This window comes from Trachurus trachurus (assembly GCF_905171665.1).
Source record: "Trachurus trachurus genome assembly, chromosome: 3".
Taxonomy (NCBI): domain Eukaryota; kingdom Metazoa; phylum Chordata; class Actinopteri; order Carangiformes; family Carangidae; genus Trachurus; species Trachurus trachurus.
The window spans coordinates 31105925-31131014 of NC_139893.1; the positions used below are offsets into that span (position 1 = coordinate 31105925).

General features: G+C 42.5%; 1 protein-coding gene across 1 annotated transcript in view; it reads left to right on the plus strand.

Moving 5' to 3' along the window:
* The first annotated feature begins 257 nt into the window (after nucleotides 1–257).
* nav2a (neuron navigator 2a) overlaps nucleotides 258–25090 on the plus strand; it is a 90977-nt gene continuing 66144 nt past the window's right edge. The window contains exons 1-6 of the mRNA XM_083997702.1: nucleotides 258–633; nucleotides 8354–8471; nucleotides 13046–13098; nucleotides 23277–23349; nucleotides 24224–24467; nucleotides 24722–24778. Coding sequence (XP_083853828.1) covers nucleotides 553–633; nucleotides 8354–8471; nucleotides 13046–13098; nucleotides 23277–23349; nucleotides 24224–24467; nucleotides 24722–24778 — 626 coding nt within the window. The 5' untranslated portion in view covers nucleotides 258–552. The remainder of the gene's footprint in view (nucleotides 634–8353; nucleotides 8472–13045; nucleotides 13099–23276; nucleotides 23350–24223; nucleotides 24468–24721; nucleotides 24779–25090) is intronic.

The following is a 25090-nucleotide window of genomic DNA, read 5'->3' on the forward strand; positions in this document are numbered from 1 at the left end:
TTTTTGAATCCCCAGAAACACTTTGTGCTGTTCCTTTGCTGCATGTGTTGTTATTTTCTGAATTTGTAGCACATTTACATGTGTTTTTGTAACTTCCAGTGTATTGAGCTCTCTGGGCCACCATAGTTATCAGCTTCAAAGATGTTGTTGCCGATCTGTCTTTCTACCAGTAGCAGAAGAAAAAACTGAGTCAGGTCGTCTGACTCAGGGTGAGTGACACCCAGAAAGAGAGAGAGGGAGTGAGAGAGAGAAAAAAAAAAGAGAAAGGGGGAGTGAGGGGTTAAAACAGTGTCAGAATGTCTGAGGCTTCACCATGAAGCAGAGTGAAGGGAAGAGGTGAAAGAGGAGCACGTATGAAGAGGAGTAAATCATGTCCTGTTGGGACACACAGAGCTGGGACAGAGATGTGAGCGGGACAGGAGCCTCATCAGACATCCCCTCCTCTCCTCCGTCATAACGGAGCGCGCTTGTCTTTTGGATTTCTGGATGTTTATGGACTCCCAGCTCTTATTTGCATCATCCAGTTAGTGGATTATCGAGGTGACGGTCAATATGGCACACATGGCAGTGCACGGTGGGCTCAGGGTGCCGGCCAGGAGCTACAGCCGCTTCTCCTGCAAAAACTACAAAGTGGTAAGAAACCAGAGAGGGACTAACCCAACCTGCTGATGAACTGAGAGGGATTTTTTTTTTTTTTTTTTACTTTGCAGTAATTTGTTCATTTTGAAACCTGACGGCAGCTTTGAAGTGGACAGACCATCCACAGTGTTTGTATCGACCGCAGAGATCAACCAGGGAGACTTGGTCGTTATGAGAGAAACAGACTAAAGAGGAAAGGTCAGCCTGAAATAGAAATGTCTGGGGCAGAGTCGAATCTCCAGGAGGAGCCAGGAATTATTTTAGAAGCCCCCCCCTCCCTCTCCCCTTCCTGTCAGAAAGCAGGTAACAGCCACAGTGGGCTCAACAAATGAATGAGATCTTACTGTTGGGATTTGGCTTTACCTCATAAACCCCTGGATGTCCTAAACAAGAAGCCTTCATCTTAGCCGGCTCTGCGCTTAACGTTCAAAAGGTAGATCTCCTTTGAAAAGGTAGAAGAAAGCTCTGTTATCGGAGCATGTCTTCTGTGGACTCAGCAAACCCAGCTCAGTGCCAGTACCTGAATTATAACGAGAGCTGTTTAAGTCCTGGCTCCCTCTGAAAGCTTCTCGTGAGAGATAGCACTTTATAGCAGCTTTGGTCCTGCTGTGTTCTGTTTATAGTTCTTGTTCATGTCAGTAGATTAGTTCATAATGGTGTGTTAAGTGCAGCGCGTTTCAGGTCGCTCACTGAACCCTGGAAGTAATAAGGCTAATAGTCCTTAAGTTATCAACATAATTGTTTTTTGGAAAGCACCATGTCGTCAACGTATGTGAGAACTGCATGCGCTCCGATGGACAGAGCTGAGGTGTTGCGTGTTACTGATGCTGTGAAAATGTAAAACTTTTTTGCTAATGCTTTGTGGTTTTCATGCTTCAGCTTCAATTAAGGACTTAAATGGTCCTCAACAGCAATGCAGCAGTTCTATAGGATGAATGTGCGTCATCTACGTCGTCAGTCTGAAACAGGCAGAAGAATGATCCTGTTGTAAAGCTGTGATCTGAAGCAAATAGTTCCTCAGTCGTGTGTGTATTATGGTAACCATGACGACTGAAGTTCAGTGGATGCACTATTTCGGGAGACACTTCAATGGGTCATATCAGAGGGTTGAAAAAAAAAAAGACCATCATGGTTGTTTAGTTTGGAGGACTGGTGGCATTTTAAACATCTGTATTAAAATGTCCTGTAGAGTCTTTTAAAATGTCAAAGTCCTGCACTGTCAGAATGCAGGGGTCATGAAGGAAAGTAAAGCATTTTATTTTTTATTTATTCTACCTTTATTTTACCAGGCAGATTATAAATATAAATAATAATATAATATAAATATCCACTCATGTTAATCTACTGTAAAAACTAACTTTTAAAAAGCTTCACTCCACAGCAGTGTTTGCTCAGTGAGCAGGTTATCACTTAACAAGTCAGTGCGTTTAGTGCGAGATGAGAGAGCAAAGTCTGTAAAAATCGGAAGTGGTTCCTTCAGATGACTGACAGTTTGACAGACACCTAAACACACACAAAGTACAAAAGCACATCTGCTGCGCTCCTCCTACACTATAATCAGCCTCGTCATGAGATGTCGTGACGCTGGCAAAACCCTGTGCCTGTTCATCTGCAGCTGCAGCCAAAAGCAGAGAACTGCACTTTTCACTCCTCCCCTCCTCAGAAAGTCCCCTTCAACTCAAGGGCACTCTCTCAGCGTCTCAGTGTGATGCCCTGGCTGCCCTCGGCATCTCCCCGCCCAGCCTGACCCGGCGCTGCGGGGATGGCCTGTGTGCGTCATGCCCTTCTGTAGGCATCACACACACACCAGCCTGGTGACTCAGCAAGCAGAGGCAGTGGGGATCCTGGATGTGGAGTAGATATGTGTGTGTGTGTGTGTGTGTGGTTCATGTTAAGAGGGAAAAAAGACACAGCTGTCTGAATGTGAAGGAGTGACTCATCACTGTTTGTCACAAGCTTTGAAGGACTCCTTTGTCATTTTTGGAGGCAGAAATTGGACTGAAGTTTGTTTTCATGCAGCGTGTCTTTGTGACGTGATGGAGTGTGGTCAGTTGTTTACACGATCTCGTGTTTTCCTAATTTGCACAGGCTTATCTGTGTGTACAGTATTAGAGGGAGTGGGCGCTGTGCGGACCGACCGTTCTCTATTTATTTCGATCCTCATTAGCCTCTGTGAAATGTTTGCCAAATGTTTCAGCCCTCTCGAAGTGAAGAATAAAAATAAAACATACAAATCTCATTCAATAAATGAAAGGACTATACTAACCAGCCCACACACTTTCTGAGTGCACTCAGTGTCAATGGTCGGTGTTAAAGCCAAAGAGGATGCGACCTGGAGCCAGACTTTATTCCTGAAGGTGACAAATTCCCAAACAAAGCAGGAAGTCTAAAGACTGGACAGGTCACACATGACATTTTCCACATGTCCCTGACAGCGTGAATGAGTCGGTGTCATGTTGCTCTCTGTGGTGACAGGAATGTCCCTGACTCCACCACCAATTTGCTGCTCCTAAAAAAGACCCTTAATCCCATCAGGAGAGGGGTCCCAGTTTGTGGGAACGGAGGGATTTTCCCTCTTGAAATATCACATACACATACGTGCATCACAGTCACACAGTCACAGTGTTGGTGGATCCCCGACTCTCACTGTGTTGACATATGGATGCGAATGAAGTGGGTAGTGGAAAGAAATATTGCAATGAGTTGCCAAGGCCCAAGGCAGCACAACAGGGCTTGATGCTATTGCACTGTAATACAAGCAGAAATGCAAGATTAACTATCAATAATTCCTGGTTTTGATCAGGAAATATCTGATCACAGAAAATGTAAATGAAGAACTACAATCAAACCAATCATTCATTACCACATTTGGTGCAAGCTTGTGAAGTAACAATGGTGACCACTCAGCCTGCATGGCGTCTTCCTATCCATTAGATCCATTAGACCCATTAGATCCAAACCATGGATGGATGGATGGATGGATGGATGGATAGATGGATAGATGGATAGATGGATAGATGGATAGATAGATAGATAGATAGATAGATAGATAGATAGATAGATAGATAGATAGATAGATAGATAGATAGATAGATAGATAGATGGATGGATGGATGGATGGATGGATGGATGGATGGATGGATGGATGGATGGATGGATGGATGGATGGATGGATGGATGGATGGATGGATGGATGGATGGATGGATGGATGGATAGATAGATAGATAGATAGATAGATAGATAGATAGATAGATAGATAGATAGATAGATAGATAGATAGATAGATAGATAGATAGATAGATAGATAGATAGATAGATAGATAGATAGATAGATAGATAGATAGATAGATAGATAGATAGATAGATAAACAGTAACCATACAGCTTATTAAAACGTCTCTGGGATCAGATGCCTGCTTCTCATCACCCCCACTTGTCCTTCATTTTTCCTTCAGCCCTTCAAGCAATATTCAGATCACAGAACCTCCAATAAATCTGTGGTTAAACACACATGATTCACATTAATGCATTCTCAATGATTTTTTTTTTCAATTATTAACATGGCCTTTGTATCTGACTCTTGTTGCTTGCATGTTTGCTTTGAGGTGGGATGGATCTTTGTCCAAGTTATTTTTCATTGGGGTTGCAACTAATTAATTCCTTTATATTGCATCCGCATTAGACATCTTGCCGCCACTTGATTGGCACCCTTGAAATCCATCAGACATTGTACAATATTGAAACTATATTGAACTAATAAGAAATATGGAATAAGATTAGAGGATTTGTTTTCTCCTCACTTTAAACTGGAGTACTAGTTAGACTAATAACATGTTATTGGCCACTAGGAGGCAGCAGACACATTAAGCCTTAAAAGATTGTAACGTGTTTATCAACAGACACATTTCACATTACGTTTCACTACAACTGATCAATAGAAATCCATTATCTACTTCCTTTATCTCTGTTTTGGTCTCCACCAACTCCATATTCTTTAGATGCTGGATGTTTGACTTCCTCCACCAGCTAGTTGACAACATTGGTCACCATGGTGTTGGGCATCCATGCGTACAGGAAACAGTACAGAGCTTGTTTGCTAGAAACAGCTGTCTGCTGCTGCTGGAAATGGGCTCACTGAGTGAGATGGGGAAAAAACAATGACCTAAAACAAACCAAAATAGGTTGTTAGGTAAGAGTTTTTTGGTGGAAGCAAAAGCTTTCAGGATACACATCAAGTGTTAGTTTTACAGAGAATCTGTCTTGAAAAGTCTCCAAATCTGCAATAACAGCAACATCATATTTGCTTTGTGTGAGTGTAGACTGTTTAGAGACACAAATGTTTCACATCTGTTTTACATTTACAAACCACAAGTGAGACTGGTGTGAAAATGGATTGTGCAAACATTACATTACTCAGTCATTATCAGAGGACTTTATTGATCCCCGGGGAGAAATTAGGTTGAGTTCCAGTTGCTCCTTCAGCAAAGAATAGAAAATATGAAATAGGTTATAAAGATAAAACTAAAGATGAATACAAAGCGTGTCCTTGTATATTGTAAATAAACAATAAACAAATGTGGAGGCATATGAGGTCAAAATTCATGTTTCAAATTGCACTTTCACTCATGAGATCATGTCTGCTGACTGGGGTGAGATAAGACCAGCTGAACCAGTCTGTTGGTGCTGAGTGCTGCTGGACACTCTGAGGGACGAGTTGTAAAGTTTAATGGCCGTTGGCAGGAATCACTTCCTTTTGTTGCATCCTTGGGAAAATAATAATTTCCTGAAAATGCTCTTGTGCTTGATCAGGACACTGCAGAGTGCGTACGAGGATGCTCCGTAACTCAGACAGCATCAAATACTGAATACAGAAAAGATTGAGGTGCTTCTACCTTACTAGTTCTATTTTCACTTGGACCCCCCTCCATTTCAGAGATGTGCAGTAATTCAACCCTAATCAACTCTTAAATGATGATGTATTATGGTAAATTTAAGTTTTAATCAGTACTACATTAGTGATGGTCATGTCTCAATGAGAACTACTTTTCTATCACTCTTTGAGCAGTATGAAAGGAAGGTCAAATGTTTCAACGTATCATATTTAATATCTGAGCCTGGTGCTTTGTCTGAGAAGAAAAGATCAGAGACACAAAGTTTGTTTTGAAAAGTTACATTTTCAGGATTTAAACAGTGACCTGCTGTGACTTGCCCACTCCCCCATGTCTTTTCTCTCTCAACCTGCCCACTCCCTCCAGTGTTCCTTCAAGCTTTTTGACCCCCCTGTGGTTTCCAGCTCTGTGACTGACAGCTACCCATTTCACCTCGTTTTTAATTACACTCCAACCCCTCAATTTACCTGCCCGAAACTACTTCAAAGAAAGCCTACACACACACAAAAGCTCCTGAACACTGCACTTCCTGTTCTCCATGAGCAGCTGAGAGTGTGAATTGAAAGCTCAGAACCTAATCCTGATGCTGGGAGGCTTATTCTAGCTCCGTGTGTCACTCAAGACTCATTTTATAACTGTGTGTTTGTGTTTGAATACACAGCCGGTGTGATTTAAACGTTTGCTCCAAGGGTCTTTGTGTTTTAATGTGTGGTCGCGTACGCTCATAAACCTTTTTGCATTTGAGCTTGTGTGTGAAGATGTTTATACGTACGTGCATGTGCATGCGTGCCTTTGAAGTGCTCACACCTGTTGTAAGCCATCACGAGAACAGTGATTCACCCGATGAGTACCGTGGCAGCAAAGCTCAAGGTCTGTTGACAGTGCAAACACAAAGAAACGAGGCTCACAACTGTGTCACACACACACACACACACACACACACACACACACACACACACACACACACACACACACACACACACACACACACACACACACACACACCTCAGCCTATGTTGTGTGTCAAGTTTTGAGCTGAGGCTCGACCTTAACAACGCAGCGCGCTCATTCGGCACTAATACATGCACTTGAATTTCACAGTAATGAGAGAAAGGCTAATGCTCTAGCTTCCACTTGGCTATGAGAAAGTTTACATGCACACGAGAAAGCCGGGTTACTGGGAGAAATCAGGTTAGGCCAGAAATCCAACAAAACATTGACCTGAAGTGTAGTAGTCAGTGTTTAACTGGCCAGTTAAGAGATTGTCCTCCTATTTTGCATGGTTATGTCTTTTCAAATGACATGATTGTCTCATCACACTACAGCATATTCCAACATTAACATTCAGAATAGACAATATCTGCATTTAATTTCCTCCCATAGCACAATAGATGCAACAGAAATTACTAATTTTAAGACATATGAGAATTAAAAAAAAAGAACAGGGTTTTGGGGGGAATTGATTTGTTAGGCCCTAATAGTTTTATTTGCCTCTTCATCATAAGCAATTGAATAGATCACTTATGGCTATTTTGACTCAAGGTACAGAACTCAATAACTGTGCATGGATCAATTCTGATGAAATTAATGCACATTGAGACAGAAAAAGAGAAAATGTAATGCGTTTTCAATCCGATGCAACTTGCCCGGATCCTTGTTCAAATTATCCCAAGCGCTGGCGTCTGCTGCATCTTTTATATTCCTCCATTCAAATATATAATGTGAATGATGTGATATTTATACTGATCTTTAGGTAATTTCCAGACAGATGTGAGTGTGATGAATAAAAGTTTCATTTGTTTAGTTGTTCAAATTGTCTCTGAGAAGCTGAGAGAGAAATACAAAAAGAGTTGCATCAGAAAACATGAAATCTCATCCTTTACCTTATTATCACCCAAGTTGTATCTCTTGTTCTTGTTTCATGACACTGAGGAAATCAGCTTGCAGCTGAACACTGACAGTAACCCGGTTACTTAGACTCGCTGATTGCATCTCCTGTGTCATCTTTTCACCACACCGCCATACAGTAACAGATTCTGAGGTCTGTGTGAAAACGGGAGTGAGACACAGAGGGAGAGGTGTCTTTATTTAGCCAAGCTGTCGTGCATGTTTTGCATCCCTGCGGGGGGCGAAGCTGTTCTGAAGTCGCACTTGTCAAACAGAGTTTCTGCAGTTTAAACACAGGCTCAACAAAGCTGCAAATCAAGACCCATCCATGAGGTGTCTGTTTCTTAAAAATAACTCATTCCTCTTTTATTAGGAATAAAAGTTGTGTGAAACTTCTCTTCAACCTTTGAATGCCCTCTTTAAAAAAAAAAAAAACTCTTCAGAAATGGAAACTCACTTCTCTTGATGAGAGAGTGAGAGAGTAAAAGAGAGAGTTTGGCAACTAATTATGAAGGAAGCTATTCAGATTATTCAGATGCTTGCTCTGCCCCTGCTCTCCTCTCCTCCCCCCAGGCAGTGAAGGGTCTTTTCTGTCCCCAGAGAGTGATGTCAGCATGGCCCATTGAAAACAGCCGCCGTGCGCTGTGAGATGAATGCCCCGGCTGAACACAATGGCCCCAATTTGAATACCACGCGGATATATGCCAGATCGGAGCCCCAACAAAAGAAAGAGGGCTACTCTGCTCCCATTCAACCATGTTGTTATTTTATTAGTCGTAAATTTGCTTCAACCATTTATACCTTTTGTAGTTTTCAAGTGTTTATGGAGTTTGAAACACGTGGACGACCCGACGGGGCTGCCTCTATTTTGGATTGGATTTTTATTTTCACTTGGCTCGTCACTGAACGCTGCGGTGTGTGTTTGTGTCTGCCTGCAGATCTACACGGACTGGGCCAACCACTACCTTGCCAAGTCAGGACACAAGCGTCTGATCAAGGACCTGCAAACAGACGTCACAGACGGAGTGCTGCTGGCTGAGATCATCCAGGTCGTAGGTAAGGAAGGCACACGTTTGACTCTGACAAAATCTGCAAAAAGAAACTAGTTGGGATCATGTGGCTGCTGAGAAAAAAAAGTCACCAGTTATGTTTAAAGGTCTGTCTGACCTTTACCAAACAAGTAGTTGCTGTTTCTTTCACAAACAGGGTCCTAATCATTAGATATAAATCTGTTCATTTTGCAGCATAAAGTTGAATGAACTGCCCTGTTCTCTGTCTCTATTATCTGATGTAACGTCATGTTAAGTATGAATTTTACAAAGAGCTTATTTAGTGATGCACAAGGAGAGTGATATTTCTTCCTTGGATATCTGATAGAGTTTACCTTCTCCAGGTTGGTCCTCAGGGTTATAAGTGAACTTGAGAGAAGTAAGATGCTTGTTTGCTCCAAAAAAATGTTTTCTTCTTAGAAATAAAGCCCAAAAAAAACAAAAAAAAACAGAGGGATCTGATTTAGAAATCTTTAGTTCCCCTTCCCTTTGGGGATTCACACTGAAATACGGTCATGGACAGACCAACAAAGTGTAGACTGATTAGAAATAGAACATATTATGTAACAGTGTGAGAAATATAGGAGACAAAAGGGCCTTTTTCTTGACTAATCTCTTAGTCAAAGTGTATAACACTCTCTCTATTTAAAATACATTCACTTGTATAGCATAACCACATGACAGTGGGGCTCTGGAGGTTTTCTACCGTATAATGCAGGCTGTGAAAGTGGGCCGTCTCTCTCTGTCTTTGACCCTCACCCTGGTGTGTATCATCATCATCATCATCAGTCTTGTCATTTCGTCTGGCCCCTCTGTAGTCTGTCATTTCTTGCGCTGACGGCCCCGAGGCGGAAGCGAGACGACACCAGCTGACCGGTGACTCAGCGCTCTCAGCCTCTTCCTCCGTGTTTCTGACCCAGATCATCCCACCTCCGCTATGAAGAGTCTCACTGTTCTCATACTGCAGCTGTTACATGTGATGCATTTCTTCAGTTAGATCAGGCATCATAGGGCATTTCATAAAAATGTAATGCACTGACATGTATTAACATCACACGCTTGAGTGGCTACTGGCTCCAGATGATGGTGGCTGTTTGGGTTTTCCTGGCTATTCCGTCCCGCACAGCTGGAAAAGGACTGTAAAGTTACTGAGGTTAGTGCAGTGGCCCAGGAACTAAACTCAGCAACTAAAAGACAAAGTGCTGAGTTTTGTAAAGTGCTGTGATTCGTGAAACTATCCTGAGAAGAAAATGTTAAGATGTGGACAGGAAAGTAGAAAATATAAATATCCACCTGTCCTCAAGGTAGCAATGATCTGCTGGCAATGTTGCTTGACAGCAACAAGGTTCTCAGTTTGATTCCTATGCCTGGGGCCTGTCTGTGTGGAGTTAGTTCAACATTTTGGCAAATTGTCACATTGCCATAATCCCTATAGTCATAGCAGTAGGTTTGTTACCTTTAATTGTCGCTGCAAGCTATTTTTAGAATGGCGGAGCAGAGCCGTGAGCTGCTCAGAGCTACGCTACAGAGGCTCATGGGATTTCTTGGTTTCCCTCATCAAACTCCCTCCATTCACTCCATTCTAAAAACAGCTTGCATCGACAATTAAAGGTAACCAACCTACTCCTAAAACTATAGGGATTATGGCAATGGACCAATTTGCCAAAACGTTGAACTATCCCTTTAATATGTCACCTGTCCAGGTGTACAGTATGCTGCCCTTGATTGGCTCCAGTCCTCTGCGACCCTGCACAGATACGTGATACAGATGAAACAGAAAAGATTCCTGAGTTTCTTGAAAAAAAAAGAAAGTTTATGTCTTGAAGAAAGTGCCTGTGTGACTGAAAATGTCCCAGTGGTTGAAAAGTACCATAGCATCATCCTCCATCCTGTCCTCATGGAGTATACACACTCTGACAGCTGACCACTGCCCTCACATTAAAACTACACAAACCAGAACCGTCTGTTCACCTGTTCTGCTCTGCCTGATGCCTGAGGCCTCTTGCCCGCTGGGGAAACCTCACACCACACATTCTCCGGTGACACAGGAGCAGCCGACTGGTGTCAGAACAGCCACACTGGGACAAAGGCCCGATCGGTTATGGCACCTGTTTGTCTGCCCGGTTACACACTGAGGGTCAGGGTGTTGGAGGAGGGAAACTTCCAGATCCAGGTCATCATCAACCCAGACGATTAGTTGTTTACTCAAATCCAGCTTTGAGTCAGCAAGGCTTCTGGTTTGGTTATTGTCCTTTTTATTTTGACAACATTCAGTTTTTTTTGGTTTAAATTTGTATCTCAAAATTACAGAGTAGCTGTCCTTTATGGGTGTCATAACCACACGGTGCATTTTTTCAGGAAGCACACAAATCAGCCATCATTTTATTGTGTCAACACATTTGCCGAGTCTATTTCTAAATGTATGAAATGCTACTTGCCATGTTTATGCAGATATATTCAGTCATGATGATGATGATGATAGGTAAAGTTTCCCAGGGATCATTAAAACTTTCATTAAATCTTCTCTGCACTTCATTATTTCACTGAGGTCCTGGTAAACAGATGGAATGTGTTGTGCAGAAAAAAATGGAACGCATCTTCACCTAGTCACCACTACACCTCATTACAAGTTAATTCCAGTTTATTAAATGTTTTGTTGTTGCCAAGCAACTGACATCTCCCTTCCACATTTGGCTTAACAAACAAATATTCGGTAACACTTTATTTTAAGGGGTCCTTGTTCCTGTGTATCTACCTAATTAATTACAGTGTAATTACCTATGTAACCGTATGTAATAACATGTACTTACATTGTAAATACATAGTGTATTTTTGTGTACTTACAGGTCCTTGTTACACTTGTAATAAGAAATGCTTGTGCAAAGAGAGAGGCCACTTTGGCATTTCTTATTACAAGTGTAACAAGGACCTGTAAGTACACGAAAATACACTATGTATTTACAATGTAACTACATGTTATTACATACGGTTACATAGGTAATTACACTGTAATTAATTAGGTAGATACACAGGAACAAGGACCCCTTAAAATAAAGTGTTACCCAAATATTCTATAGAAAAGATAACAGGCAGGGATGTTCTTCAGTTTAATTTACCTTTTGAAACTAAATTTAACAACAACTAACAACTTAAAATTAAGTGAAGGAAAATAAATTCAATTTTTGGTTAAAGAGTTCAACATCTTGGCAAACTGGCCCATTACCATAATCCCTAGCAGTAGGTTTGTTACCTTAAACAGGCAACGTGCGCCAGGAGATACACCCGCTTTAACATCATGTAGGGGGTGTGCTGGGAGGTTTTCACTAATGATTTTTTGCAACTTATTTTCCACTTTTCCACTATTTTCCACAGAGCCGCAAGCTGCTCAGAGCTATGCTACGGAGACGAATGGGATTTCTTGGTTTCCCTCATCAAACTCATCAAATACACAATCCAACAACTCCAAAACACTCTCCTGGACAAGTTGTGACCTGCACATTCACCACGCTGAGATAATAACAGAAGGTTAAGAGACAGAGTTCTTTTTAGAGGCAAATTCATGCAATTTTTATTTATTTATTTAGCCTTTATTTAACCAGGTAAAAAGACCCGTTGAGATCGAGATCTCATTTTCAAGGGTGACCAATACCGCTGATGTGCATTTCAGCAGGGGCAGTTTTTCGGCAAGCAGTCTCTGCTTTTGCCTCGAAAACAACTCTGTCTTATAATGTTCCATTATTATCTCACAGCGTGGTGAATGTGCAGGTCGCAACTTGTCCACGAGACTGTTTTGGAGTTGTTGGATTGTGTATTTGATGAGTTTGATGAGGGAAACCAAGAAATCCCATTAGCCTCCGTGGCGTAGCTCTGAGCAGCTTGCCGCTCTGCTCCGCCATTCTAAAAATAGCTTGCACTGACAAATAAAGGTAACGAATCTACTGCTATGACTATAGGGATTATGGCAATGGGCCAATTTGCCAAAATGTTGAACTATCCCTTTAAACTACCTTAAATATGCACACGTTAACTTTGTTTGGAGAGGTCACAATCCAGAAAGTTTGTTTACCAGGAGGTACAGTAGTAGGAGGAGCATTTGAGATACGTGGTCCTGAGGTGGAGCTGCACCGTGGGCCCCACTGGCCGAGCTTTTGGCACAGTTGTCAGCTGTGAGCTGACGGCAGTGTCTCAGCTGCCATGGGCTGGGCCTCTAATGAACGGGAGGAATCCTTGACGCCACACACACACACATGCCCACGCCCCCTCTGAAAAGATGCAGTACAACACTCCCATCCCGGTCGGGCCCTCAGTGGCCCCGTCCCCATTTGCTGTGACCAGATAGTGTTTCATGTCTCAGTGGGTGGACAGACGAGGGAGGGGAGAGGAGAGGGGGGGTCAGAGTCACCAGTATGAACACCTCTGCTCTCCTCACTCAGCCAGAAACTGTCTGGGGCACACACACACATCGGGATCTCCAGTGGAAATAAAAGAGAGGATTACATTAACCAAACACAACTGACAAGAGTTTTCACTCTCTCCTCTTTTACCTCTCTGTCTCTGCCTCCTCTTTGTGTCTCTCCTCAGCCAATGAGAAGATTGATGATATCAATGGCTGTCCCAAGAGTCGTTCTCAGATGGTAAGTGACCTTCTAGGTTTGTTTTGGCAGAACGTCGTGAAATTTACCTCTGTGTGAAGTAACACACTCCCCGATGTCCCGTCCCGCCGCCTCGTGGGGCCCTCCCCCCTGGAGCTGTGGCACAAAAGTCACTGGTGAACAGTTGTAGATGGGGATGGTTTAGTCCATTTATTTTTACTCTTGTGGTCTTGCGGCGCAGGCTGCTGTTTGTGAAAACCTCTGGCTCAGACTTCAGGCAGTTGGCGCTCAGTTGAAAGCGTCGCAGGCTTTGGGTTTTTGGGGCCAGCTTTGCCTCATCTTATTACACTTGCAGCGCAGACGGCATTCCTCTCGTCTCCCGGAGTGAGAGCAGCAGTGACAAAGAGTATAGCCGGTTATGACGGGTTATTGTCTTGCAGTGACATTTAGCAGGTATGTAAGTGGGATTTTCCTTCCAAAAAACGCTGGTGGTGGGATTTCAGTGTTGTCACAGTGTTGTGGGAAAAAGGAGCCGACAGTCCCGGGGCAGGGCTGCCCTCCGCTGAATGTGCAGGGGTCATAAATTGGGCCAGTGTGCCAGCTGAGGGGGCTATTTTTGGCGATCTGCAAGACTGCTGAAGCCTTTCAAAGCACCAGAGAGAGGGAGAGGGAGAGAGAGAGAGACATACACACCCAGAGCTAACAACTGAGGAGGAGGTGGTGGTGGCACAGCTGATCCCTGCACACCCTCCTCCTTCTTCACTGCAAACATACACATGGACCTGCATCTCTTCTGCAGAATGTTGATTTTCTGTGGATTGTCTTTCTGTTTTACCACTTAAACAAATTCAGTAAATATACTTTATATGTTTGGGGTAAACCAAAACTGCGTACTTACCCTTACCCTTACTTATTTGGCCCAGAATACTATGTTTTGTATTATTTGTCTAAAAAGAAAAGAGCCCTGTGTGCTCAATTGAGAGCTGATATTCTTGGTCTTCATATCGAGACAGGCAGATATGTTGGCACAGCAGAAGACGATAGAATTTGTAATTTATGTGACATCCAAGAGGTGGAGAATGAAATTCATTTTGTGTTCTACTGTCCTTTCTATGACTCTATAAGACAAAAATTGTTTAGTACGGTAGATCCAAATAACGAATTTGTGTGGTTAGACGATGCTGAGAAGCTAAAACATCTTTTTCAGTTGAATATATCTGCATTTTCTTTATTTCTTGAAAAGGCTTGGGTGATGAGACGAAGATCGATATACAGTTGAATACTGAAAGTTATCTTAAATTGTTTATTTATGTCACACCTGAGTGGCAGATAACACCAACAGGAAGGACTGTCTAGTCTTTTTTGTGTGTCTTGTAATCTCATATGGGATGGGCCACAGTGGTGGCATGACACGAAAAAAAAAAATTCATTCATTCATTCATTCATTCATTCATTCATATACAAACATGAGTATGGCTCACCTCCCTCCATACTTCCTGTCCCACTCATCTACCAATTACTAGTCCTTTTCCATTAGCTCTATTCACGCCCTCCCAGTCACCAGTAGCCTAATTGAGCGTTTTGTGCTCTTTGGTCTCAGTGGTTTGGGCGTCTCTCTCTGTTATCAGCATCCTGTGTCCCCTCTCTCACATCCAGCCCCTCTGTCATCTGCAAACACACATTTTTTTTTTTTGTTAGACAAGAAGATTGCTGGATATGTTTGAGACAAATCGAGCGTTTTCAAATATACTGTGATTGTCAGCATTCAGAGATAGTATTTAGTGTCCATTCAGTTAGTAAGAGTTGGATTTGTTGGCGTATAGCTTTCAAAATCTGCTTTTATTTTGTCTGAATAAACTCAGACGTGTGTGTTTGTGATTATTTTTGGATGGCTGTGTATAATCTCAGTGAGATTGTCATCTTTAAAGCAAAAAATCTGATGCAGTGAAGCAGTGGTAAGGGCAGGTGCAACCTCAACCATTATGCAAATGTCTGCTTTGTGTTTTTTGTAGTACTGTCAAAACAAACACACACAACTCCTGAGTGTGTGGAGTCGGCAGCTGGAATGAAGGAGCACGAGAGCCCACTTCTGCCGCACTTGATTTCATTGCTTTCAATCCCACAAAGCTTTCAAAGCTGCTGCCAATTACCGCCACTTAACTTAACCCCGGTCTCTAAACGAATAAACATGGAAATAAGCTCCATCGCTGGAATAAACTGGAGCGCTCTCACCTCACATTCATGCTAAGTGATTAGCATGCAGGCTATCCCGGCCAAACTGACTGGCTGTTTTTACAACTGTCACAGCCTCGTTAAACGGACCCCCATCATCGGGTCATTCCTTTGCCACCCAGTGTTGTGTTTGTGTCTGTCTGTGTGTGTGTGTGTGGTTGTGTCTGTCTGCGTGGGTTCAGCCCAGAGCGAGAGTGTTGATTTGACACTGAGCTGCTAAAACCACACACGGGATGCCACGCACACACAGAGACACACAAACAAACATGCTATAGGGGTGTCTCGTCCAAGCTTTGCATGCTATAGCAGCAGAAATGAATAGGAAATTGAACTTCCCCAGGGCTGGAAAAATGAAACCAGGCCTAACACAAAATCATATCATCCTCATCTGTGTTTTACCTCAGATGTTGTTGAAGTCACTTTAAGTGATTATTTCATTGTTCATCAAACAAAGACTCTGAGGAATCTGAGTCATCGTACTCTGCCCTGTTCAAAGAGAAGTTGATATAATCACTACAAATTAAATCAATTTCAGCTCCAGTATAGGGCTGAAGAGAAAGGTAATTCAGAACATTGGCAAATAAAACAGATGGTCAGATCCAAATGGTACAGATGAGAAAATAAATGTGTTTAATGCAATATGAATGAACTGACTAATTAGATTATCTTGCCCTGACATATGTCTCTTTTCCTTATGTTATCTAACGGCCCTGTGTATATTTATTATCTGTTAAAATGTAATTATAACCCATGACACAGACAGTATATGTATATATATATATATATATGCAGTGCTGTACAGAAATAGAAAGTGAAAGAGTCTGTGTGTGTAGTTGTTAAACTGTTTCTACCTCGGCTCTGAGGGGGAATACTGTCACCTCTCCATGTCACTTTGAGTGAGTCAGAGTGACAGACAGCCACACAGGTAGAAACCAGCATGAACAGGTGTTTTATGGAGCTGACACAAAACAGAAAAGCTCAAGGGCCCCAGCTGAACGTTAAATGGAGATACAGCTCACTTGCCTGACAATAGCCCTTATATTTATCACCTTAAGGTGTCGCGTTGCAAATTTTTCTAAATTGATCAGAACACACCCACTTCTTAACCCGAGTGCTCACAGTCCCATGGGTCTCTCCGGTGTTAGAGACCAATCCGTCTGTCAGTGCAGACAGATTCAGACTGGTGGGGCGATGGCTGCAGCTCTGACACAGATAAAGTTTAGTATTTTTGTGGATGGGGGGAACTTTTTGCAGGCACATGTCCCAAATCCACTTTTTATTAATGATTCAACAGGCTGGTTAATGTTTGATCAAAGGGAGAGGTGCTTTGTGTGTGTATGTGTGAGTGTGTGTGTCAGAGAGAGAGAGAGAGAGAAATTCCCACTGCGTGCGTCAGCTGGTCAGAACTCAGGTGATCACATGACGGACTGAAGGCAACTGAGCAATCACAGTTACTGTTTCTAAGCAACCAAATATACCAACCCCCTTAAATATGATTTCAGAGCGTGCATGCTTTTATTGATCGTGAAGGTAGTTTGTCTGTCTGAACCATGGGCGACAAAGACATAGAACCTGCAGGGGTGGACAAAATAATAGAAACACTTGGCAGGACAATGCAGTACGATATATATACGTACATCGCCCTGGTTACTTGAGCTGTCGCTGTGGAGCATATGACGATCTGTGACGGAGGTGATCACACGATGCTCAGCAAAGTGTTCATGTTATTTTGTCCACCCATGCATATACACACTGACAAACTGTGCTCATTTGTTACATGAGGTAGTCATCTGTTGCAACAACAGTTAGTGCATTCATAGGAGATGTGACAGAACAGTTTGTAAATTACACAAGAAACCTCAACCTTGGGGGAAAAAAAACAGCCTTTCTTAAAGGAAAATAAAAAATGATTTTGCAAAACTCTTCTGTACCAGCAAAGACAGCTCAAAGGTTGTTTTTCATCCAAACCTCAAATTAAAACAGCTTTGCCTTCAATCATTCTGTACATTCTGTTTGATACTATGATCTTTTATCCTCCTTTTTTGTAAGGTGACCTTGGGTGACCTGAAAGGCGCCTCCAAATAAAATGTATTATTATTATTATTATTACACAGGTCAGCGGGGAAATGTTCATGTAGCCAGAGGAGAGTTTTGTTTTTGTTTGTGAGAGCAGTTCATGTGAAAAAATAGGACAATCAAGAATTAATAAGATTAGTAAATCTTATCAAGACACCACAATAAAACATTTTAGAGACGACAAATTAATAGAGAGCGTGCACACTGTGAGTGTAACATGATTACATGAACATGAATAAAGATGCACGGCACTGATTTGGTAAATATGCTTTTGCAAAATAAATAAGACAGACGACGCTTACTGGAGCGGACGTGTGTGATTGTGGATCGTTGTGCGTCTGTCATAGATGCTGCTGCTGCTGCTGCTGCTGCTGCTGCATCCTCTTTGTCAATAAGCAGCGAAAAGCAGCACTTCACTGAGGCGTCAAAACCTGTGCCTACATTTACAGGGAAGTGAGAATTACTGGAGTGAATGGCAGAGTTGTGCAGGTGAGCTTTTTGCTGTAATCTGTGAAGCCTCCTGTGAGACTGAAAGTGTGTGTGGGCAGGCTCTGACAGATGTAATCACAGTCACACAGACACATCTACAGATACAGATACAGATACACATCACGTTGTGTCACAGCAGTGTTACGTGACCGGATTCCTCAACACTTAAACACTCAGACAGTGAAATGATGGAGATTTTGGCAGAGAAGCTGATGTTGTTACACTACAGGCAGACTGTATGACAACACTTCAGGTCAGACATATTGGTTTTTCATTAAAAGATCTTTTAAAGATGCATGTTTTCCTCTTCTGCTTTTATCTGAAGTGTTGATCCATGAGAAGATATATCTGTGGTATTAAGCATCCTAGTTTTTGTCCTCTATTTGAAGCTCTAGTAACAATGGTTTGGTATGGTGGAGGATCTGAGCCCCTCTTCTGAGTGGTTGACTGTTTTCTGAGTGATCCAATGCAAATAGAGTAGATTCCAGGAAAAACAACCAGAGAAACCAAATCCTGAAAGTGTGACTGCTTTGTTGTGACATCACAAAGTGGCAGAATTCCTGACAGCTTGTTTTCAGACTCTGTCTTTGAATACTGACTGTGTCTATTTCTCTGAGGACTGAGGCTTTAATACTTAAGCATTATTTATATAGATTAGAACCTAGACCTGATCTATAATCACAATACACATGGACATCAACATGGAACCTGACAATGGGGCTTATGTTTTAGTAGATATGCCTATCATTTCTATTAGTAATGATAGAATTAATCTCACCCAATGAGAAGCTGAGATCTAGGGGCACGTCGACACCACTGAACAGATGAGCTGACAGATTTCACCTAATCCTCCACGTGCAACAAAGTGAAAACAAAGAGAAATTGTGAAATTATACAAAAAGATCATCCTTAATTAACTTTGTGTAACATCCCATCCGACTTGGTGATGCTGTGTCACCCTGTTTCTGAGATTTACAACTATTACTGTAGGCAAGTACAAAAATAAGTATCAAGCTGTAATAAACCAGAATTATCATTTATAGGGCAGATTTGAGTCTTAGATCACAAGTATTGAATAGCTGTGGTGGGGTGGTAAAAAAACTGCTCAATACTTAACGTCTTACATAAGTCATGGTTATTTTTATAGCTCATTATCACAGACTCGTCCCAGTGTGTTTCACAGACCTACAGCAACAACAGTCCCCATACAGTAAGTTTAGACTCTGTTCATGATGCTGTTTCGGAGGCTTTTTCAGAATAAGATTGTGAGCAGATCCTGTGTTACTTTTAGTGTTTTGACGTGAAAACAGTTAAATATGGAAAATGGTTCTTTAAGATTGTCTGTCAGCAACTTTGGTTTAAAAATATCAGCCTCAGTATCAGTCTTCAAAAGCCTCAATCTGTCATATCCTGCTTCAGACACACAACACTCGTGGTCACGCTCCCTCCCTCTCTCTCTCTGCTGTAGCTCTCTCTCTCTCTCTCTCTCTGCCTCTCACACACACACACACACACACACACACACACACACAACAATAGTATCCCTGTGATGGGAGGTAGTGTTTGTTCAGAGGGCTGTGTGGCTGGCTGGCCCCATGCTGCTGCCGGGAGCCGGAGCAGAGCAGGAGGTGACGGTGGCGTGGATGGAGGTGTGAAGCCAGGCAGGGCAGTCACACTGCAGCAACAGATCATACGTCCAGCCAGGTAGGAGCGTGACGTCCATACAGATTCCAGGTGTAGTTCCAATAGTGTGCAGCGGCGCGTGTCACCCAGAGCTACAGGTGATTTGTTTAATGTGTGGATTTCTCTCCGAGATTGTTTAAAGATATTGTACTTTCTATCTGTTGATTTGCTCACTCTGTCAGTGGATAACAGTAGATTAATGGATCACATAGTTAGCCGAAAAAGCTAAACTTAAACAGACACATATTGTGTTTATAATTTCCTGTTCTTGTTCGGTTATAGAAGTTTTATCATTCATGCTGATAACTATACAAACATGTGATGAACAATATGACGTCAAGTGAAAGACGTCTCAGTAAACCTTTAACTAGGAGGAGAGAGGAGTTGTACAGTAACAGATCCCTGGGCAGTCTTGAACCAGGGAAGCTGTGATTACTTGAACAGCATCTTAAACTCTGAAGCCACAAAGCTGCCCTCCCAAAAAACCTAAATTATAATCTTCAATCCACCGAACCTAACTAATGGAATCACACACAGATGAGTCCTGTGTCCAGTGTCTTCAGACCGGAGATAAAACGTTGCTCTGAGCACAAGTTAAACTTGGAGGGCGTTTATTGATCTTTCTATTTCGAACAGAGAGAGGTCTCGGGCTCTGGAGCTGATGGTAGATTGTGACAGAATAGTGTTACAGTACTCTGGCTTTTCTGAGCTCTGGTCTCCACAGGTTTTAAATAGCGAGAGGTTTCAGTATTTATACTTCCTGAGAGGAGGGGCCCGGGTGCATCTCAGCAGGACGGGCCTGGCATTTGTGATGGGGTATCTTAATGAAGCATATTTTCTGCAGGCTGCTGCTATTTAAGCAACAACTCTACCAGGGAATTTGGGGCAGTGGTTGGGGGGTGGGGTGGGTGGTGGTGGTGGTGGGGGGGGGGTTCAGTCACCCAGATGAAGTTATAGTTTAGGCCCGGGGTATTAGAGACAGAGTTTATTTTTAATGCTCTGTTGGTATCCGGAGAGGACCACACTCTGCATTCCTCCTGTTCCCATGTTTTCTGCCGTATCACCTCGGAGGAGGGCAGCATGTGTCAGCCCCTCTAACAGCTGTTTCTGGGGTCACGGGGTCACGGACGTGACAACGGGGTTAGCACTGCTGTTTCGACTCAATCTGTGACTTTGTGTCCTGTGGCTGCTTCCCACACTCAGATAGACATGCAGTTTAATCTGGGGGTTGATTCATTAGTGATTTCATGAATAACAATAATATGATCATGATGGAAGTCTTGTAATCCAGATGCAGGTGTAGCAAGTAGTAACAAAGTGATTATTATATCAATATACTGCAGTTACTAATAGTTTGGTTGCAGATGGACTCAGCTCTAATAGTTAATGTATTAGCAATAATCGAGGCGTCATTAAATCTGGTAATAGATATTATTTGGTGAGCTGGTGGTAATGTAGCAAGTGGTGGTTAGTTGCTTATAGTTGTGTGAATGTCATTAATATTGTTATTAAGGCTCTGACTATTCATTTTGCAGTGCTTGACTATTAATAGTAGAAGTAATTAATAGTAATTGATAGTACTGGGGTGGTGGATTTGACAATAAACTAACTAAGTTATACATTTATTTTGGATGTAACAAATGGTCGTTGTGAGGGGATGGAATCAATGATAATATAGTAGTGAGTGCAAGTAATAGTAGTTGTTTGAAAATAATAATAGGTTTGGTTTTGTTTAACAGGTTTGAATCATGGTGGAGGATGTCACCAATAGTACCATGCAATGTTGTAGTAATAAATAATATATATAATACTGTACATATGATAATATATTACAGGAGAAGTAGGTAATAGCAATACAGCAGTGGGTGTAATACATTGAAATGGCTTTGTTTAGATGAATGGATTCAGTCACACACTCCCAGAATCACCTACTGTACAGTGAGTGCAGACAGGAGACGTTGGCAGAGTTGAACAGAGGCAGATGTAAATGAGCTGCTACTTCAGCTTCTCACCTCACAGCCGGATACTTCCCAACAGGAGCAGCACAGAGGGAGCTGTAGGTCAGGCTATATTTAGTCACTGCATATTAAGTGTAATCATGTCATTAATCTTACGAGAGCGGGACCCTCCCGGTTGCAGCCCGCACCCGGCCTGGTTTACAAAGGACACAGTTCATATGTATTTTAGTTTACAAACCACACGCAACTGGAGTATCACTGCTCTATATCTTTACTCCCTCTCCTGTGAGATTCCGTTTAACCTGTTATAGGTTTCAAATGGTGTGAGAGTATTGTTGCACACCAGCCTCAATGTGTTGTAAATCCACTCTGGCTTGTAATAAATGTCATGCTAAAGAAGATTTATCACCTCTTTAACCTTTGTGCATACTGTACAATGCTGTTTTAATGCCCATTTCACAGTTGAGCCTTTAGTTAATTACCCTGCTTACAGTATCACTGTATAGCCACCACTGTATGTAACATGAGAGACAAAACGGCCATGCCACATTGATATCCTTTGTGTTGTACCTGCTGTGTTTGCTCATTGGAAACAACAGTTGGTAAACTTTGATCGGACAATCATTCATCTGCAGCGATGACTTGTTTTATGTGGTTTACTTTGTGATTACGTGAGCCAGCCAGCAGGCCCCGCTGCATAATGGGCTCACGTGGGCCCTGAACAAAGCCCGTCTGCCTATCAAATCCTCTCGCAGTCCGGTGACAGCTCAGCAGTCTGCTCAGGTTGCCAAGGCTGCTGTCATAGCAACCTAGTCGGGATAGATGGTTAGCTTCCCTGTAGCTCCGCGGGCACATGTCTGCTTGGTTTTGAATCCTGTTTTGACTAAGTCACCATGTGGTCAATAGTTACTTTCAGAGCTTTTTTTGCACATCACAGGTCAATCAGCCAGTCACTTTAAAGCTTTCCCACTATTTTCCAACTCTGGTATGTTTGTCTCACAGCTTGATGCCTCAAATACTAAACTACAGATTTAGATTAAAGTCATTTCACAGAACGACATTCGAATGAATGATGTTATCATTTTGATCCTGCACCATTTTGATCTCATAGCCTTTGTTATTGATGCAGCCAATCAAACACATCTGCCACAGACATTCTGATGCTTTCCATGCATTTGTGTGGTCTTACATCTGGGTCACATGAAATTTTGCACAACATCCTTGTATAAAGTCTTAATGCAAACAAGATTGAAACACTGCTTGCTACCATCAGCCAATCATGGGATTGTCTTTCTGTTATGTGCATTTTGATGCAGAGGTGCATCCAGATGCAGGTTGTGAGGCCTTAGCATCAGCATACTGATGCTACATGTAGCTTTCTTAGATTTCAAATGTGTGCTTACTGGCATAAAACATGTAAGTATTTGCTGCCAAAGTAAATCCTGTAAACATCCAGGTTTGGTTAGCAGCCTGTTGTTCACTGTTCCAACATTATTCAGTCAATGAATATTGAAGGGTATATGATCTGTATTTTCTCACATTTCAGTTTTGATGTCCAGCACATCTTTTCTGAAGTTTCTAATAAATAGTACATGTTGTGCTGCCAACTTTTCTTCCTGGAGAAATCTGTAGACGTTCACTTTCAGTTTTGACATTATGCTCTCAGGAGAAGCGTGCAAAAGACAGACCAACACGCTTCCTCGCATTATACAAATATGCAAATCTGAATGGAAATGTGCAGGATGTAGTGTCTTACAGCTGTGTCTGTGTCTCTCCGTCCAGATTGAGAACATTGATGCCTGCCTCAGTTTCCTGGCAGCCAAAGGAGTCAACATCCAGGGTCTGTCTGCAGAAGGTAAGCTCTGGACTCCTGCACTTTTGCTTTCACTGGAGAATGGGTGGTGGACAAAAACCCAGGCCAGGCTGGGCCAGGCCAGGCTACATACTCAACCAAGGTGCTTTATGCTTATAAAAAGAGTGGCACTTTGTCAGAGATGTGTTTATTTTGGCAGACCCTCTCATAAAGGCACACTAGATTAATAATAGACAGTACATAAAAACACAGGGTTGCTAGAGACTGATAATATCACTGGTAAAACTAATGTACCTTAAAACTAACAGTGAAAAATGGTGTTTATTCCTCACATAGGAAACCAAGGAACAAAAATAGTAACTGTACTAATACTGATAGTGTTGTCATTGGACAGAGCAGTGGGTCAGTGAGTAGCGATATCCCTTGATTGCAACAAAGACACAGGGTCACTCTACTCCAGTATGTTCTTGTGACTTTCATCTTGCGGTCCAGGAACATGTAATTTAGATAAATTGGAGAACTAACAACAGTAAATTGGATTGAGTTTGTGAAAGTTTGTTTTCAGGCTGAAATTAAATAGGTACTACAGCTCCTCACTGTTCGCTTAACTGCATCAATGCCAGATGAAAGAACTGGTTGAGTCAGGTTATTGCCTGTGTGTTCCTTTGAAAAGTAAGGAGCAGTTGGTGTAAAAATAGTGTAAGTATGTAATTAAACTGAGAATATGCAACAGCATGTGGGTGAAGCCAATAAAAGGATGAGTCACTGTACTGTCACAACAATATTATATACAAAAAGGGAGGTGACAGCCAGTAAAAAAGTAGCATCTTTAGCTTTAGCTTTTCAGCACAGCATGTTGTTATTTAGCAACATCTCTCATCCCATCATTCGTCTTTTCTTTCTCCCCGACCCGCAGAGATCCGCAATGGTAATCTGAAAGCCATCCTCGGCCTCTTCTTCAGCTTGTCCCGCTACAAACAGCAGCAGCAGCAGGCCCAGCGGCAGAACTCCCAGCCCTCTCTCCACCCCACCGCCCAGTCCCAGAGCGCCCACCCCCCCCTCAGCCAGCAGAGCAGCGCCCCAGCCCAGCTCGGCCACTCTCCGCATGGGACTCCTGCCCTCACAGCCCAGAAAGCAGCACAGGCCGAGATGCAGTCCAGGTGAGGCTCGCAGGCTCGCTTATGAAAAAAACCCTGTGAAGTAGAAACACCCAGGAGTGTACAGTATAACCTTGAAACTGGGTGAACAGGAGTCTGTCTCCGCATTCTTCGCTCTCTTGCCGTTTCTGCTGCTCTAATCCATCATTTTGTCATCTCTATCTTCCTGTTCACACTTCCTGTCATTTATAACTGTAAACCTGATCTCTCCGTCTCTGTCCTCTTCCATATCCCTCTTTTCTTTTCTTCTCCTCTAGGGATGGGTCTCAGAGTAAACTACTCAAGTTTTCCCTTGGTCAGAAAAAGACCTCTAGGTCAGCGTCTTCTGCATTTCTGTTTTTCTTGCTCCTCCCTCTCTCTCCTCCACCTCCACCTCCACCTCCTGTCCCGTCCCATTCCAGGAAATAGGAGGGTAGAAATTGCCCCTAATCAAGGATAACATTTCTTTTGTACTGTAATGAGTCTCATGTTGTTTCTTTGTCTGTGATTAAGGGCAATCTCTACTACAAGCACTATCTAATATGCATGAGTGGTAGTGTTGAGCAGATAGGGACTAAAGCTCTAGGCTCCATTTTCGGACGGCCCTGTCTGTCTGGCAGCGCGCCTCATTTGGCAAGCCTGCTAAA